At 36.3% G+C, this 16,705-nt stretch overlaps 4 protein-coding genes and 1 pseudogene across 7 annotated transcripts; 3 read left to right on the top strand and 2 right to left on the bottom strand.

Moving 5' to 3' along the window:
• LOC18600173 lies at positions 80-2,396 on the top strand (annotated as a pseudogene).
• On the bottom strand, positions 4,214-5,728 carry LOC18600172 (photosystem II reaction center W protein, chloroplastic). Of its 3 annotated transcripts, none has more exons than XR_001927722.1 (3): positions 5,368-5,728; positions 4,795-5,198; positions 4,214-4,701 (listed from the first exon to the last, which is right to left on the bottom strand). XR_001927722.1 is itself a non-coding variant. In XM_018120505.1 (2 exons), exons 1-2 carry the CDS (start codon positions 5,456-5,458, stop codon positions 4,882-4,884), a joined length of 408 nt encoding a protein of 135 aa, XP_017975994.1. In that variant the 5' UTR covers positions 5,459-5,728; the 3' UTR covers positions 4,671-4,881. The 3 variants fall into 3 exon arrangements, 1 of the variants encoding a protein (XP_017975994.1); XR_001927721.1 differs by having other exon boundaries at positions 4,214-4,695; XM_018120505.1 differs by having other exon boundaries at positions 4,671-5,198.
• Positions 6,676-11,591, top strand: LOC18600171 (E3 ubiquitin protein ligase DRIP2). 2 transcript variants are annotated; one of them, XM_007030485.2, is made up of 7 exons: positions 6,676-7,157; positions 8,412-8,511; positions 9,194-9,557; positions 9,670-10,166; positions 10,328-10,378; positions 10,600-10,672; positions 11,249-11,591. In XM_007030485.2, the coding sequence occupies exons 1-7, from the start codon at positions 7,034-7,036 to the stop codon at positions 11,420-11,422; spliced, it is 1,383 nt and encodes a 460-aa protein (XP_007030547.1). In that variant the 5' UTR covers positions 6,676-7,033; the 3' UTR covers positions 11,423-11,591. The 2 variants fall into 2 exon arrangements, with proteins under 2 accessions (XP_007030547.1, XP_007030546.1); XM_007030484.2 differs by having other exon boundaries at positions 6,680-7,157; positions 9,194-9,527.
• Positions 12,333-13,946, top strand: LOC18600170 (probable prefoldin subunit 4). The gene is made up of 3 exons (XM_007030482.2): positions 12,333-12,491; positions 12,601-12,714; positions 13,452-13,946. The coding sequence occupies exons 1-3, from the start codon at positions 12,483-12,485 to the stop codon at positions 13,710-13,712; spliced, it is 384 nt and encodes a 127-aa protein (XP_007030544.1). The 5' UTR covers positions 12,333-12,482; the 3' UTR covers positions 13,713-13,946.
• Positions 14,862-16,652, bottom strand: LOC18600169 (PRA1 family protein E). Its single transcript, XM_007030481.2, has one exon. The coding sequence runs from the start codon at positions 16,415-16,417 to the stop codon at positions 15,851-15,853; it is 567 nt and encodes a 188-aa protein (XP_007030543.1). The 5' UTR covers positions 16,418-16,652; the 3' UTR covers positions 14,862-15,850.

Here is a 16,705-nt window from a genome sequence, read left to right as displayed (position 1 = left end):
GTCTCATCCCAGAAGGTTGTTACTTAAACCAAAAGGAAGTCCTGTTCCTTCTGTGGACAATCTCTCATCCACCAATGCCATGGCGGGTCCCGCAGTCGTGGTCATGGCGGCTGCTGCTGCTGCCATCAGTGATGCAACCATGCTGGGATTCAAGCTCATGCTGATTGCAGATGGCTTCTGCTCCAAGGGGCACCTAACCCTACCATTTGTTGCCATCACAGGCAATCCTAAAAATGCAAGAACATGCATGAAATGTCAAAATCCTATTTTAAAGACTTCATTTCTTGATATCCAATACCAGAACTCATCTGATATCTGAATTTAAAAAATGAAGCCAATTGATCACCACCCTTACAATTTCTTCTCAATTTTCACGGTGAAGAAGAGATGAGGCCCTGGAAATGCACTTCTTCTTCTTCTGCTGCTGCTCTGCAATTGCGTCTCCTTCTCCTTGGTAACTCCCATTCTTCTTTTCTTCTTCCCAATCCTCATTTTTCTCTACTTTTTCCTCCCGTTTGAAGAGACCCAAGTATGTGTCTCACGAAATTGATGATGCCTTGGGTTTGTTCAACCACATGCTTCGCACCCGTCCCCGCCCTGCTATTGTTCGTGCCATTGTTGGAATGAAGCATTATGAAACTGCCATTTCTCTACTGAGACAAATGGAATTTTTTGGAATCAGACGCGATGTTTATACTTTCAGCATCTTGCTTAATTGTTTCTGTAGCTTGCATCGGTCGGATTTAGGGTTTTCGCTTTTGGGAAAAATGTTGAAGCTGGGTATTCAACCTAATACTACCACATTTACCACCCTGGCCAATGGGTTGTGTGTGGAAGGTAAACTAGCTGAAGCAGTGCTTCTGTTTGATGAGATTGTCAGGAATGGTTACAAACCTGATTTGATTACTTATAATACTATCATAAATGGTCTTTGTAAAGTTGGCTACACTAGCGGGGCTATTAGATTGCTAAGGAAAACGGAACAAAGCGGCTATCTACCTGACATTGTGACATACAGCTCTGTCATCGACCGTCTTTGTAAGGACAAGCTTGTAACCGAGGCATTAAACCTTTTCTCTGAAATGACAGGTAAAGGCATTCCACCAAATGTTGTGACTTTTTTTTGAAAGTTTAATACATTGAGGAAAGGAGAGAACAAAATTCTCCCCTAAACAGAGCAGAAGATTTTAAACTGTTATCCTCTAAATCAGGAAAAACACTCCAAAATCCCCGTACACAAACAAAAAGATCTGTCAGTAACAGTTCAGCTTGCACAACCTTGTTGAACTCAAGTCCCCCATCACACAGCAGACATCAAGGGGCATGGAATGTGTAATTCCTTAATTCGTTGTGACTTATAATTCCTTAATTCGTGCAATGTGTAATTTGGGCCAATGGAAGGAAGTTACAAGATTATCGACAGAAATGGTTGCTAACAATTGCGAACCGGATGTTGTCTTCTATAGTATGTTGGTGGATGCTATTTGTAAAGAGGGAATGGTTTCAGAGGCTCATGACATTGTTGACGGAATGATTCAACAAGGTGTTGATCCCAATACTATTACATATAGTACATTGATGGATAGATATTGTTTGCGAGGCAGAACGGAGGAGGCTAGAAAGGTTCTTAATTTGATGATTACTACGGGTTGCATACCGAATGTTTGTAGTTACTACATCTTGGTCAATGGATTTTGTAAATTGAAAAAGAAAGATGAAGCCATTGAACTCTCTCACGAAATGTCTCAAAATGGATTAGTCCCTAACACTGTTACTTACAATGCTCTTATAAATGGCATGTGCCAAGTAGGTAGACTTTTGACAGCAACTTTTCAAAGAAATGAGTTCTCGTGGCCTGGTTCCAAATTACTTATTCTACTTTGTTACATGGCTTATGCAAGCATGGTCATGTTCATGAGGCAGTAGAACTTTTTCATATTATGCAGAACAGAGGGATTGAAGCTAATATAGTCCAGTGTAGTATCTTAATTGATGGCTTATGTCAAGTTGGGCAACTTAATGTTGCAAGGAAATTATTTTGTGCAGTCCCACTCAAAGGGTTACACCCTGATGTTTTCACTTATACTATCATGATCAAAGGACTTTGTAAAGAAGGGCTACCAAATGAAGCATATGAATTGTTTAGGACAATGGAAGTGAGTGACTGCTCGCAAGATAGTTGCTCTTACAATACAATGATCAAAGGATTTTTTCCAAACGTTGATGCGTCAAGGGCAATGAAAATTATACATGAGATGGTTGATAAAGGATTTTCTGCAGATTCGTCAACAGCAACAATGCTACTGGATCTATCGTGTAGAAATGGAGGAGATCAATCTATTTTTGAGCTGCTTCGTAGAAACTATGAAGATGATCAAAATGTCAACATAAAATGAGTTGTTATCCATCAATCTTTGTTTATTAAATTCTATTCTAAAAGTTTTTCTATGCTGCAATGGATTCATGTAGCCATAATTAAGTTTTGTCATTTGTTTTGGCTCTGTTGCTAGGTCGTAGTGGTAAGAAATTCTCATTTGCAGAAAATATAAAAAGGGGCCCTTTTATTTCTACTGCTAATTGTTTCATAGTCTTTAAACTATTTCAGATACCAGAAACAATGGTAGATTCATATGAGGTTATTTCCAATATTGATTGATTTCAAATTTTACAGCCAAGTTTTAGTGTCAATATATTCTTTCATGACCTGCCTATGTGGTTGTCTTTGCAGTTAATGCATGCTGGTAATTCTTAAGTGAAAACTACTCTAATCTTCCTGAGTTTCCAGAAAGCTTTTCATGTGAATTAAACAAGCTTATTCTTTAATTGGGCTGGTTGTGCCTTGTTAAGTGCATTGATATTATGCATAACTTCTCTTCATGAGTCTGTTTCAATGTGACACATATTCTCTAGTAACTGCCTTCGCAACGAATTTTACCAATTTCTGGGGGTGATAGTTTGCATTATGACAAGGCAAATGCTTCAGGATGGCATGCCCCTTAGATTAGCTTGTACAAATTATATTTTCTACCTAAACTATTAACCGGGAAACGATTAATAAATGTAGGTGAAAATGATTTCATGAAGTTTATTTATTTATTTACTTTTAAATTGTTATTTCAACTTTTGTCCTTTCCTTGTAATGTTATAGTGGACCGTGAGAGCTTAGATGCTTGTTTGTTCACTACTGATTTGCACTTGATGACTTGTCCTGGATGGAGCTCAAGATCTCAATTTCACCATAGCAAAGGCATAGCAAGGTTGGTTTTGTGAAGGTTAGGTAACTTTTGTTTCGTTTCCCTGTATCTCTGCTTTATAGAATGCAAATCATAGTTCATTTTCATTTTTCTTAGTTCAGTTAGAATTGGTTTTTCTTCAAATAAACCCAGTGGCAATCATGGTCACGACTCTTACAGAATGGAGTCCTGATGTGATAATGACCTTTTGGTCCTTAACCTTACCAATCCAAGCAGTACCTAGGAGGCAGTCATGGTGGATCCATCATACAAGCAATAGTTCTTTCTTCAGTTTTCTGCTCTTTTATTTTATCGTTATGCCATGATTTGGGTATTCTATGCAAATTTGTAGAGACTAAAATTTGTGGCAATGCATCTTTTCGTTTCTTTTCCTTTTGTTCTATAGACAATATATGTAGTGGATGTTTACTTACAAGAAATGTGTTTTCAAGTTTTTAAATTTAACAAGGACGACGTCTAAATCTCTGTTTTTTAGCTAAGACATAGAGAAAAAGTTTGCAATTACTAGGTAGTTGATATTGATTTTCTATGGAATAAGTGTATTCTACTTTGCGTAAAAACAAGGCCAACTTCTTGAGGTAACCAATGGGAATGAGTTGTACTCGTGAAATAGGATCATACTTCTTTATTTTTCGTTTTCAAGATGAAACATATGGAACATTGGGATGGATCCTATTTATGCAATTCAAGATCTAATGCCGGCAAGTGTGAGTATATTCTCTATTTAGGAAGTAAATGAAGTAAAATATAAGCTTGTGGTTGATGTATTAGTTTCTCATTGACTTATTTGGATTGACTTGCTTTAACTACTCTTGCAGAGATCCTCAGTATCTCCCACAGGCTTTAGGTACTCTGCATAGCAGTAGATAACAAACTTCCCTGTACCAGCAAGGAAGGTGTTTTCTTTTCTTTTCTTTTTTATTATTTTTCATAATGATTCCGATTAAGCAATTACTTTTCATAGGATTTTTTCTTCAGCAACATTAGAGCAAAGTTCAACAACTGACAACTGCCAGTCTGCCACTTTCTGTTCTGCACAATCACAGCAATCGAAAATGTGCCTCTTGGTTGAGAGTAGAAGAATTATTGCTTGTGGGAGCTTGAATAATTGCATTAAAATACCCGCTTGTTGTCTCTCTGCAATCTCTCCTCACTTAATCTAATATTTATGCAAGCAATGGATTACCTCCTGATGAGAAAATGTTACATATTGAGTCCAGTTTTTTGTTGACACTGGGATTATATGATATGGAATCTGTTTTTGTCTCTTTGCACTTGCTACATGATTGATGGGGTATCATATTTTAAATTGAGGGGTGTGCAGAAATTCCTAAACTGATGTGTAGAACCACCTGGCAGGGCATTTGTGGCATTACAGCCTCTTCCATAGGAGCTCCAGGTGCTAGATCATAGTTCTAATGATGAATTTTCCAGTCCAGACCTGTTACTTTCATACAATTTAAGGCATAATTTAGTGAAAATGACAAAAAGAGAGCATAAGAAACATTTGAAAGGAAAAAGAAAACTTGACCTGACATACATTGAAAGAGACTATTTAGGAGCCAAAGTTTTCCTTCCTTTCCTCTACATTTCCATTCCAATACTCACACCGAACCCCTTCCATCATTCAAAGGGACAATCCTGACTCCTCATCCTCTTCAAGACTAGAAACATAGATAAAATACAATGCCCAAATCAAACCAAACGCTCCAAAAAGGATCCATCCCAAAAGGTTGTTACTTAAACCAAAAGGAAGTCCTGTTCCTTCTGTGGACAATCTCTCATCCACCAATGCCATGGCGGGTCCTGCAGTCGTGGTCATGGCTGCTGCTGCCGCTGCCATCAGTGATGCAACCACGCTGGGATTCAAGCTCATGCTGCTTGCAGATCGCTTCTGCTCCAAGGTGCACCTAACCCTACCATTTGTTGCCATCACAGGCAATCCTAAACATGCAAGAACATGCATGAAATGTCAAAATCCTATTTTACAGACTTCATTTCTTGATTTCCAATACCTGAACTCATCTGATATCTGAATTTAAGGTAATACAAACATCTAGAATCTTGGATTTGTTTAGAAGAGGATAGTGGACACGTAAATCTAGAATCTTACCAACAACTGGAGATGATTGAACTTTGTACGATCCCTTCAAAGTTGCCTTAGGCAGCACTGCAGCGAAGTTGCTAGCTGTTATGGTGGCCATCTATTTGAATTCAAGTGGATCAAGAAAACACAAAAATGAAAAAAAAGGGGAGATCAATATGATGTTGCACAAAATTACTAGTGCAAGTGAGAACTACCCCAATCGGTAAATGATGTAAGCAGGGGGGACTAGGTGGTCAGACCACCATACAAAGTGGAAGGATGGAAGCCAGGAATTCTATATCCTTGATCCTTAATCAACCAACCACTTCCCTCCACATGTCACTCGGAATCTAACTGAAACTGAGCTGTGTTATTGTTATCCTTTGAAGACACTGGTACCATGTGGGACAGGACATGGCTTGTCAAATTGCTTTGCAAAATTTAAAGATGTTCTCCACATATGTCACAGTCCATAACCAAAGTTGCTTGTTTAAAACCTCAACCCAATTTAGTGGTGCAAGCCCAAAATATGTTTGACCCACATTTTATTGGATCCTAATATTAATAACCCAACTTTCTTTTTAAGAAATAAATATTGATTAACTTATGATTTATTTTACAAATACTTGTCCTGTCAAATAACATTTCCACAAACTAGAAATTAGCAGGGACGAGGGTTTATGGAAGTAGCAATCAGTATATAGTCAAACAAGGGTACACTAGTATTAGTTTTTCTTTGGCCTATTTAATACCAATGGCTGTTTTTCACGGAAAAACTTGGTCAAGAAAACGACAACTGAATAAAATTTTAAAGATTTGCATTCATATCCCTTCAATATGCAACCACCGAACGATACATGTGAATTACATTTTTTTTTTTGTTTTAATACTGTCATGGTTATGTGATAGGATTTCTATCTTGGATTATGATTAGGGTTGTTAAGCTTTGCTGTGATTACAGTTATCAAAACTGAACAGGATAATGATCATTTAGGGTTTTTGATTTCAGATCAATGATTGAATCGTTGGTTTATTCAAATTAATATTAATATAATAAAAATATTTTGAGATGTTATAACAAAAGATTAAAGTGAATTTCAAAAATCACATTAGATGAATCTGAATCAATGAAATATTTAATGAATTATTGATTTTTTAATTAATTTGATGAATCGATACGAACTTTTTGATTTAATTGCACAAATAATACATTTAAAAAGTCAAGTCGGGTAGATTGTAAGAGGATTGTGATGTTTATTTTTTCTTCATAAATTAGAAATTTTTTTATATATTTAGTTCTTATAAAACTCAAACACCACCCAACACAAACACATAAAAAGCCGCTGCTTTTCTCTTATTTTCTCTCTCTTTTTGTGTCCAAAAATCCAACCAAATCCTACGTAACGTAGTTTTGCTCTTAATTTCAACCCCCCCAAACCCGCCACTTCGTTTTACATCTGTTTTAGTTTAGATCTCTTCCATGTAAAAATAAAAAAGGCCTCACCTTTTTGACACCAATACACAGAACCAAAACACACTTGTCAAAACCCAAAAAGGAAAAACCTTCGAACTTTAAAGACTTTTTCTTGGTTTTTTAAGAATTACCCATTACTTGTTCGTGAGTTATCTTCTTCATCAAGCCGGTTTTAGCCTTTGAATGTGAAGGGAGACGAGAGGAATATAGGGAGAAGGGATGGCTGGTGGTCATCATCATGTTGTTAAAGTGAAGAGGGAGACTTTAGAGTCATGCATGACATGTCCTCTTTGTAATAAGCTTTTAAGGGAAGCTACAACTATTTCCTTGTGCCTCCATACGTGTTAGTTTCTCTTTCCTTTGGTCGTTTTTCTGTTTTTCTGGATAATTGTTGATCTGGGTTTTCCTTCCTTTTGTCTTTGCATATTGTATTCTGGGTGGTTTTGTTTTTTCTGGGTTTTTCACCTGGGGTTAGTTTATGTTTGCAATTTGTTTGATTTGTTGTGTTGGGATATCTCTGTCTTGTTTTACATTCTTTAAACTGTACGTTTCAGATGCATCTGAATTCCGATGACTGCGAAAAGTCTTGATTGTATTGTCATCCAATTTGAAATTCTTTTGATGTCATGGTTATATGAAATTTGGGTTTTTTAACTTAGTATATACTTTCTGTTTATTTTGTTTTGCGGTTTTATTTCTCTTGCATTCTGGTTGTTCTGGTTCATAATTCTGTACATTCTGTTTTTACTTTCTGACCTTGGTTGGTCTCATGCATATTTATACGTATGTACATACTGGTGGTATACCTAGAACAAAAATATACAATATTTTGTGTGTAATGGTGGTTTTGGTTCTATTATTGTATAATAGTCAGAGGATAAGGCAGTCTTATGTAGGAGATATAGGATAAGCCAGAATTGGTGCAACGGTTTTAGCATGGAAGACAACATGGATGGCAACTTTTCTCATGCATAAGAGCTGCCCATTTTCCCAAGTTGGCATATATGCAGCTTTAGTTTATACATATTCAAAGAGGAATTTCATTTCTGCAGTGCTCTACAAAGTGCAATTTCTACTAAAACCTTCAAAAGTCCCAAGATCTTCTGAAGAATTGAAGGCCCAGCCAAGTTGACAATAGCTATATGTGACAATCATGAATAGTCAGGTCCTGGACAACATATTGTGCATAGGATTTGTGGTTGCCTAGTCTATCCTTCTGTAGTTAGGCAACCTCAAACTGAAACTGGACCTATATTACAATAGTATTGTGCATGGGGTGTTGATGTGTCATTATGTACTTACTGGGCAGTCTGAAGGAAAGAGTGATGCATTCCTGTTGAAGAATTTATAGAAAATATCTCAACGTCCTTCCTATTTCACTCTTAAAACAATGCTTCGTTTCTTTTGTTGATTGAATTAAAGGGCTGACACATATTAACTGCTTTTCTTGCTCGTATGGTTTCTTTGATGTGTGAAGTTTGAACTTGCTACAGTATTCTTGAAATGTTGAATAAGATATGCTTTGCTGGTTATCTGATAAAGTTTTGAAATTCTCTGTGGATTGTTTTTGATGCATTGAATATTGAAATAAATCCAGTCTGTAGGAAGTGCATATATGAGAAGCTCTCGGATGAGGGGATGGATTGTTGTCCTGTATGTGACATTGAGCTGGGCTGTCTTCCAGTCGACAAACTCAGGTGACTCATCCTGTCTATATAATTACTGAGCCTCTGTCTCTCCCTACAAAGATAAAACGGTGTATAATTCTAGCTTGTATTTTAGAAATATATGAATTTTGTGGCAAAGTCTGTTATCAAATATAAAAGCTATAATTGTTACCCAGGAAAAAGTTGAAAATGCTAGCAGTAGAATTGGAAAGTTCTAATCCAGTCCCACTGAGTAATAGCATGTAATATCAATCAAAAAAATACTTTGCAAAAGCCAAATTTGGATAATTTTCCTGAAATTGTAGCTGAAGTAGACTTGTGTCTGGTGCAGTTTAATTTTGCTGTGTAACCATTGACTGGGCATGACAACTGTATAATTTCCCTGTCATATCAATTTTAATCTTGTAAATGATAGCTTTTATACATCGAGCCATTGGCTTCCTCCGACTCATTACTTGTTCTGCACCTTTTCTTCTCAAAGACTTCGTATAAATCCATTTGTGCCATCCAAATGTTGGTTACCTTTGAGTTTATATAGTGTATTGCTCTTCAAAATATATTCTGGCTGCATGCACTCTATTTATGTGGTGCTATGCAAGTACTTAAAGCATGTGTTTGCACAAACTTAAATAAAAACGTCTAGTCATTGGTGTTCATAATGAAGTTTAGCATAAGCTGACATAAAGTTAGATTTTCCTATGATTATATGCAGGCCAGACCACAATTTGCAGGATATAAGGGCCAAAGTTTTCCCTTTTAAAAGAAGAAAGATTAGGGCTCCTGAGGTTATGCCTTCAACCTCACCTCCTGCCAAAAGGAAGGAAAGATCACTATCATCATTGGTGGTCAGTACTCCCAAAGTGCCAATGCAGACTGGCTTGACTGGGAGGAGAACAAAAGCTACTGCACGAAAAAGAGTTGCTGCTTTTCGAGGATGTAATTTCTCTGTTGAGGAATCCCTTAAGAAAGAAGATTTTGCAGAAGATCATCCCTCAGGCACAAGCTCACCTGATTCCTCAAACAAAATTAGTCAAAGTAAAAGGCAGGTAAAGGAGGCTGGAGAAAGATTCTTTAAGGTTGTATTATATAAGCTTCAGAGTTAATTTTGTGGCAAGATTGGCCCTGTCATTAAACACATTTTTCCTTTTCCATATTGAAAATTTGTCCATTTTCATTAAATCGGTGCAGGACTCTTCCATGGCAGAACCTTCTAGTGAACGCAGGTCAAACGAAGATACAGATGATGTTGAAATGTTAGAAGGCAAAGCAGATCTGTGGACCCCCTTAAATTGTCTTGTTGAAGCTGCTAACAGAAAGTCATCTAAGCTAAATTCACAGGGATTGGCTACTTCCAAGGCTGAGCCACATAATGCCCCTGATTGTCACTTATACATACCGGAAACAAAAGCTGACCTGGAATCTGCCACTGTTCCTGATGGCAAATTGTGTATTCCTAAAGCTAAGAGTAAGGAGCATGGGCAGAATACAAAAGTCCAGGATGAAAAGAATGGGGCAAGTTTGATTTCAAGACCTGTGAAGCGTAGAAGGTTACGTGCAGCAGCACAAAAGAGGGCAGCTGCCTCTCAGCAGGCTGCCTCAGCTAGAGTCATGCTAGACACTTTGGGGGCTAAGTGTAACAGGAAAGAAAGTCCAATTTGGTTCTCATTAGTTGCTTCTGAAGATCAGTAAGATACTATACACTATATATACACTTATTAATGATATGCCTTTTTACTTCAATTTTTTCCTGCTTGAGCTAATTGTCAAAGGCATATTACATTTATCCAAGAGGAGCCTCAACTTGAATATCTTCAATTCAGTATCTGATTTTATGAAATGGCTTCAGGAAAGGAGATGCTTCGCTGCCACAGATTTCTGCATGCTACTTGAGGATAAAGTGAGTAGTTTGTTCATATTAGCCACTTAAAAATCTGCTTTTTCCATCGCTTGGTTCTGCAGAGTTTGTGATAAATTTTTGTACTTTTTGTTTACTACCACAATTCTATATTGCAATACTAATGCTCATAAGTTGTAAATGTTGAGAAGGCAGCATAAAAATGTGAGATGGTGTTTTTATTGTTTCTATGTATTATTGACTTCTTTTTTTCTTCGTAACAGGGATGGTAAAATGCCTGTCTCATTCATCCAAAAGTACCTTGTAAAGAAACTTGATCTTGCAAGTGAAGCTGAGGTGAGATCAACTTTACCAGGTTTCTGTTTTCCCAGAAAGCTGAGAATGTCTAAATTGCATCATTCTGAAATAGAGATGCTATGTTGCTGTAATTTTATGTTAATATGTTGCTACAGGTTGCCTTTTTTTTTTCTTGTTTTTTGAAACTGAGAATACTGAAATGGAATTGGAAGCAAAAGCATTGATAACACTTGGGCTTTAATTCCTTGGTAGATCGAATGTATATCCTACTCCAGTTCTGGAAGAGTTTGACCCCTTTCTGGGTTTTATGGAGAAGTGAGAGATTTTTTGTTAAGATGCATTGCTCCTTATTGTGATTACCTCCTCTCTTAAGTTTTAACACACCTTAAACCCACTTGATCTACTCTTGTGAACCATATGGAAACTAGCAACATCTGAGCAGTTCATAGTAAAAGCATGTTTTGATGGCATTGGCAAAACTCTTAACCTTCCAATGCATTTTCTGAAAAAAAAAATGCAGTACCTTTTTTGTTATTAATGCAGTTATAATGTGAAATAAGTGATGTTTACTGGCACTTTATCTACCCTGATGATACAAGTGAATCCATTTTGTAGGTGGAGATCATGTGCCGGGCTCAGCCTGTTCTACCAACGTTACAACTTCATAACTTGGTCGATCTGTGGTTTCGCACAGCATCAACTGCGAAAAAGGTCCCAGCATCTGTTGGCTCCTCAGCCAAGGACTTTGTGATGGTTCTATCATATCGCCGAAAAGTTCAAGCTCCTTGAGGCATCCATCTAATTTTTCCATGTTGCTTTTTTATCATCTGCAACTAAATATATGTTTTCTAAGATCATCACAGTTTTATTGTATACTAGTTTACCTGTCATGTATGCTTGTACCATGCATGTAATACACATGAATTTATTTAATTTATTTTATTTCATTCTTACCAAATCTTTAAACTAGGATGGTGAAGTTGTCTTTGAGCTATGAGATTCTGAAGAATCACAGGGCAATGGGAATCAAAAGCCATATGACACCTGTCTAGGCTGCTTTTCATTGCAGTAAATTGAAATTATATAAATGTAGGTCTATATCGTAATTTTTTATTCTTTTGTTGTATTCAATTAAGTTTTTATTTTTTTATTTTAAATTAAACAGTTTTTCATAATTAATAATTTTTTTAATTATCATTAGTTAATATATTATTTGTTTAATTGAGGAAAGGGATTTGAACTTACTCATATACCGATCAATAAGTCAAATATTCGAATGTTAATCAATGTCACTTGTCATTTTATATTCATGTAAAATTGACGTAGAGGGTAAAAAGAGCACATGATAGTGAAAATGGCACATGATTATTACATCAACATGTAATATCGTCATTTATTATAACATATCAATATATATTTAGTTAACACCAAGTGATATTTTAATTAATAATCATTAATCAATAATTAGTTGGATTTATTTTCTTCAAAATAAAAATAAAAAAACTTTTAAATATAATAAAAAATAAAAATTTATTTAAATTTTTTGAAAATAGCTCAGAATTTTTTTAAATATTACGTTTGGCTTGATTTGATATAATTGTATAATATGAAATTAATCATTATTTAAATTTATAAAATTTTAAAATAAAAAAAGCCCAAACATATTCTTCTTGGGCAAAGCCCAAAAATGTAAGTTGAAAACCCGGAAAGACAAAGATCGGGAGACAAAACTAAGAAATAGTTTCACACTTTCAAGTTCAAGCCGAGGAAGAGGTACTCTCAAAAGAACATCGGTGAAACTTCAGTTGGCATTCCATTTTCTTCCAAGAGAGAAAACACCGAACAAGCCATGCAACAGGTATTCTGAAAACCCCACATAAATCCCATTTTTCTTTATTGGATGTTTTTATTTCTTGCTTTTGTGTTCTTCCTTTGTTTTGGGTCTAAATGACAAACGATTTTTAAAGGGTACTGGAGGATCTGAGACGGAGGTTACTTGGGAAGATCAACAGAACATTAACAAATTTGGAAGATTAAACAATCGATTTCATGAGCTTGAAGATGAAATCAAGATTGCCAAGGTATTAATTTGGTTTGGGTTATTTCTCTTTTCAGTTTCTGTTAGTTTTTATAATCCTTTTATGTTTTGGGTTTTGAGGATCTTTTTCTTTCTTTCTTTCTTTTTTTTGAACTTTTTAATATTATTTTTGAGGTGGGTTTTTAGAATGAGAGAAAACCCTATTTCAGTTTTGGCTTATCTTGGTGTCTTAAGGTCTTCTTTTTTATGTGTTTGTGAGTTTTAGGGTTTATTTTCTTTTTCCTTGGGGGGGGGAAAAATTTGCTTCTTTACTCTCAGTTCCTCTTTCCTTTATTATTATTTTGGATATTTGAGTTGTAGAATTTGCTTTGCTGAATTAGATGGATATAGAGAATTGAAAGAAAATAGTGCTTTTGGTTCTTTGGTTGCATATAGATTGGGAAAAAGAAGCTCAATTTTTTTAATTATAGAGTGGTTCTGTTAAGTTAATTTGGCTAGAACCTATAGAAAGTAATGTGATATGTGCTACAAACTGAAACTGCTTTTCTGGCTTCTCTTGTCATTGATTATCTCACTTTGTCTCGAGTATTTACAACTAGTTGTCTATATTCTGTAGAAGAGCCTTCAACTTGGTTAATGGTTAAGTTTTGTTGCATCTGACCAAAATGCAATTGTTTTCTCTGTTTTTTCATTTTAGAAACTTTTGGGACTCCCCATTCTACCATAATGTGGGTTCAATCTTTTAGGATTACATACCCTGACAATAACTTTTTACCCCAGGAAACAAATGATAACCTGGAGGATGCAAGTAACGAGTTGATTCTAACTGATGAGGAAGTAGTACGGTTCCAAATAGGTGAAGTCTTCGCTCATGTGCCCAAGGAAGAAGTGGAGACCAGGATAGAAGAGATGAAGGAGGTGACTAGCAAGAACCTGGAAAAACTCGAGGAGGAGAAAGAATCAGTGCTGGCACAAATGGCTGAGTTGAAGAAGATTTTGTATGGGAAGTTTAAGGATTCCATCAATCTAGAAGAGGATTAATAGCGTTGGATTGTTTTTTTCCTGTAGTTTGATTTCTACTTCCTTTTGTTTGATATTACTTTCCTTTGTTGCCAGCCAGCATGTTGTTCTTAGAGCTTTGCTCATCTTTTATGTCAAATTTAGGGTTAAGTCATCTTAAATGTCGTCCTGCATACCCTCCTTGACATAAACCTCTGAGTATAGGCAGATCAATGAATGAAATGAATATGAAGTTTGAACTGATTCCTTCTGTCACTTCTAAAATTGTTGTGTTTTATGCTTTAAGTTTTTACCAATCTTCCCTAGAAATCTTCTGGATTTAAATGAAGTTGTTATCCTAGCACAAATATTCGTATAACTATGCATTGGAGGATTTTAATGTGATTCGAAAATGGAGAAATGTAGCTGATGGCCTTGTTTGAAGTAAAATTAGGGAAAGCTTCTGCATGCACCGTACAACTTTTATTAGCCACATTATTTAGTTAAAGCCAATTGCAGTGATAGCTCATCAGTATGTTGACAAAGAACTATATCAGGGCTGCTTTCTAAACTGAAAATACACCGGTAAGTGTTGGGTCATGGATGCAATCAGAGAACGGGCATGTAGGATAACAAAATTATGGGTCTTGAAGCTTCCAATTCATAAAGAAATATATTGGAGCATGCGACCATAGCTATAATCAATAATGTACTAGCAGAAAAGAAAACTTTCATATGCAAATACTAGTAGCTACAATGACCCTTTCTTGCTTTGAAGAGTAGGATTCAGGTAACACATGCAATCAGGTCTCAGGATTCTGGAGACTTACGCAGAAGACAGTAATGGAGATGGTCAAATGATAAACTGGCTGCTTAAATAGATCCAAGCTACTCTATGAACCAGTTACTGGTAAAAACAGATAAAATTTAGCAGACCTTTTAGCTAGAACAACAAACCAAGCTCTACCTGTTAGTGGCACTAGAAACCAAATCATATCGAAGTGCTGAATCACAAAATAAGATTACTATTCTACATTAATGAAAGGGTAATGCATGGATTAAAGCCGTTAGCAACCTCTCATGTTGAATGCAAAGTAAACAGCCAATGCTTATTCTGAAACAAGTTACTAACATAACGCACCACAGTCGAGGCATCAAACAACCAGTATGAGACATGCTCTAAGACACCAAGTTTGCAGGGAAAGAACTATAAAGTTGATTCATAATTAGATTCATTTATATTGTGCTACAGAAGAAAACAACAAATTAGTGATTACACTTGAATGACTAAAACAAAGTTACTTCCAGGATCAGTACAAAAGTGTAACAAACTAATCCCTCCAGCTTCCAAACCAACACTGCAAATAAGAGCATGCCTGTTACTTCATACTTGTTGCTTTGCAACAGAGCATCACCATCCATCTCCCCAACCACAAATCCAACTCAGCAATCATGTTGATTGGCCAAAGTACAAAATCCAACCTCACTCTTGAATGAGCAGCCACAGCATTCTTCAAGATCCTCTATTCTCTAAATACATTGAATACACCATTAAGTCATAAAATCTCGCTACCTTTGAGCGTCAACCATTGAGGAAATACAAAACAACCTGTGATACCCACTTCTACTCCAAGCCCCCAAAAATCCAACTTTCACCATCCTAGGAAAGGTAATAACTCCCAATGAAGAACGATCAAGGGATCATTTCATGAATGAAACAAGACCTCAAATACAATTATACTAACCACTAAAGGATCGTCCCAAGGCCTTCAATCCTGCCCCCACAATCTTAAACCAAAAACACCAGTTAAAACCCCGCGAACCACATAACACCCAGTTCAAATCAAAGCGCCAAAATCCACTAAATTTCACAACAATCTCAAACTAAAAACGCAATGATACCAGCTCTAATTCAATTTTGAACAATCACAGAAATGAATTCATGAATGAAACAAGGCCTCAAATTCCACCCTTCTGAAAGCTTAAATTAATGACAACATAACCACAAGCCATGCTCAACCACAATCCTAACCATTAAAAGGATCATTTAGCAAAATTTGAAACAAACAATTCCTCTAAATCCAATTTCCGTTGAGATCAATAAAACAAAACAAAATCCCACTTCAAATCAACCCCCAAAATCCAACTTTCTCAATAATTCAACTACAAAAAAAATCAAATCAGATCCTATTATATCCAGAAGTAGGCCTCAAAGGCTGACTTCCAACAACAGAAAGCAACCCATTCTCCTCCTCTTCTTCCCCACCAAAACCCAAATCTTCAGTTCCTCTAAATCCAGCATGAACTCCAACAACAACAACCCCAATAATCAGCCCCACCAAAACATTAACACCCACATGAGTCAAAACCAATAAAACTACAGTAGCAAAACTCAAACCCCCCAAAACTACATTATCATCCACCGTTTTATTGAAAACAACAACTGGGTTGTCATTAAAGAGGTAAAAAAACCACCAGAAAATGAACGTTATCAAAAAAATAATCATTGAAACCGGGTGCCAAAGAAGAGTTAAGAAGAGGATTGTTAGCATTATGATCACGTAGTTCACGCGGAAGTAGGAGAGGTTGAGCTTTATTCGAGCCTTGGCATCGGTGGAGGAGCTGGGGAGGGACAAGGAGGAGAAGGAGAAGAGTTCTGGCCACGGGCGGCGCGTGTGTTTGGCACGTGAGGAAGTGGAGGTTGGGTTGGAGGTGATGGTGCCGTAAGTCGTGGTTGTGGGTGGCATTTTCGGGGATGGGTTTCTGTTTTAAGGAATAAAGATTGGATCTTGAAAGATTTGGAAAGAAAAGAGAGGAAGAGAGAAAGAGAGAGAAACCCTAAAGATTGGAAATTTAAGGTGGAGGGGGGGTTGTATGAATTTCTTTTCTCCTTCTCCGTGAGGGAAATTCTAAAGGAGGCAAGTACTAGGCTTTTACGGAAAAAGGAAGTCACTTTGTAACTAACGAAGTTGGGGCATGATTTTCCTCCCTTTTTTTTTGGTAATTTTTAATATTTGAAATTTGATTTTAATTTG

The sequence above is a fragment of the Theobroma cacao genome, chromosome 5 (assembly GCF_000208745.1).
Source record: "Theobroma cacao cultivar B97-61/B2 chromosome 5, Criollo_cocoa_genome_V2, whole genome shotgun sequence".
NCBI lineage: Eukaryota > Viridiplantae > Streptophyta > Magnoliopsida > Malvales > Malvaceae > Theobroma > Theobroma cacao.
Note: the sequence above shows the minus strand (reverse complement) of the source record. Positions and strands in the feature narration are given on the sequence as shown.

Bases quoted from the DNA above. Each gene is read 5' to 3' on its own strand.
- LOC18600172 (XM_018120505.1), bottom strand. From the start codon at position 5,458: ATGGCCACCATAACAGCTAGCAACTTCGCTGCAGTGCTGCCTAAGGCA. The intron at 5,199-5,367 runs GTAAGATTCTAG...TTGCATGTTTAG, and splicing joins TCAATCATCTCCAGTTGTTG to GATTGCCTGTGATGGCAACA.
- LOC18600169 (XM_007030481.2), bottom strand. From the start codon at position 16,417: ATGCCACCCACAACCACGACTTACGGCACCATCACCTCCAACCCAACC.
- LOC18600170 (XM_007030482.2), top strand. The intron at 12,715-13,451 runs GTATTAATTTGG...TTTTTACCCCAG, and splicing joins ATGAAATCAAGATTGCCAAG to GAAACAAATGATAACCTGGA.
- LOC18600171 (XM_007030485.2), top strand. From the start codon at position 7,034: ATGGCTGGTGGTCATCATCATGTTGTTAAAGTGAAGAGGGAGACTTTA. The intron at 8,512-9,193 runs GTGACTCATCCT...GATTATATGCAG, and splicing joins CTTCCAGTCGACAAACTCAG to GCCAGACCACAATTTGCAGG. The intron at 10,673-11,248 runs GTGAGATCAACT...TCCATTTTGTAG, and splicing joins ATCTTGCAAGTGAAGCTGAG to GTGGAGATCATGTGCCGGGC.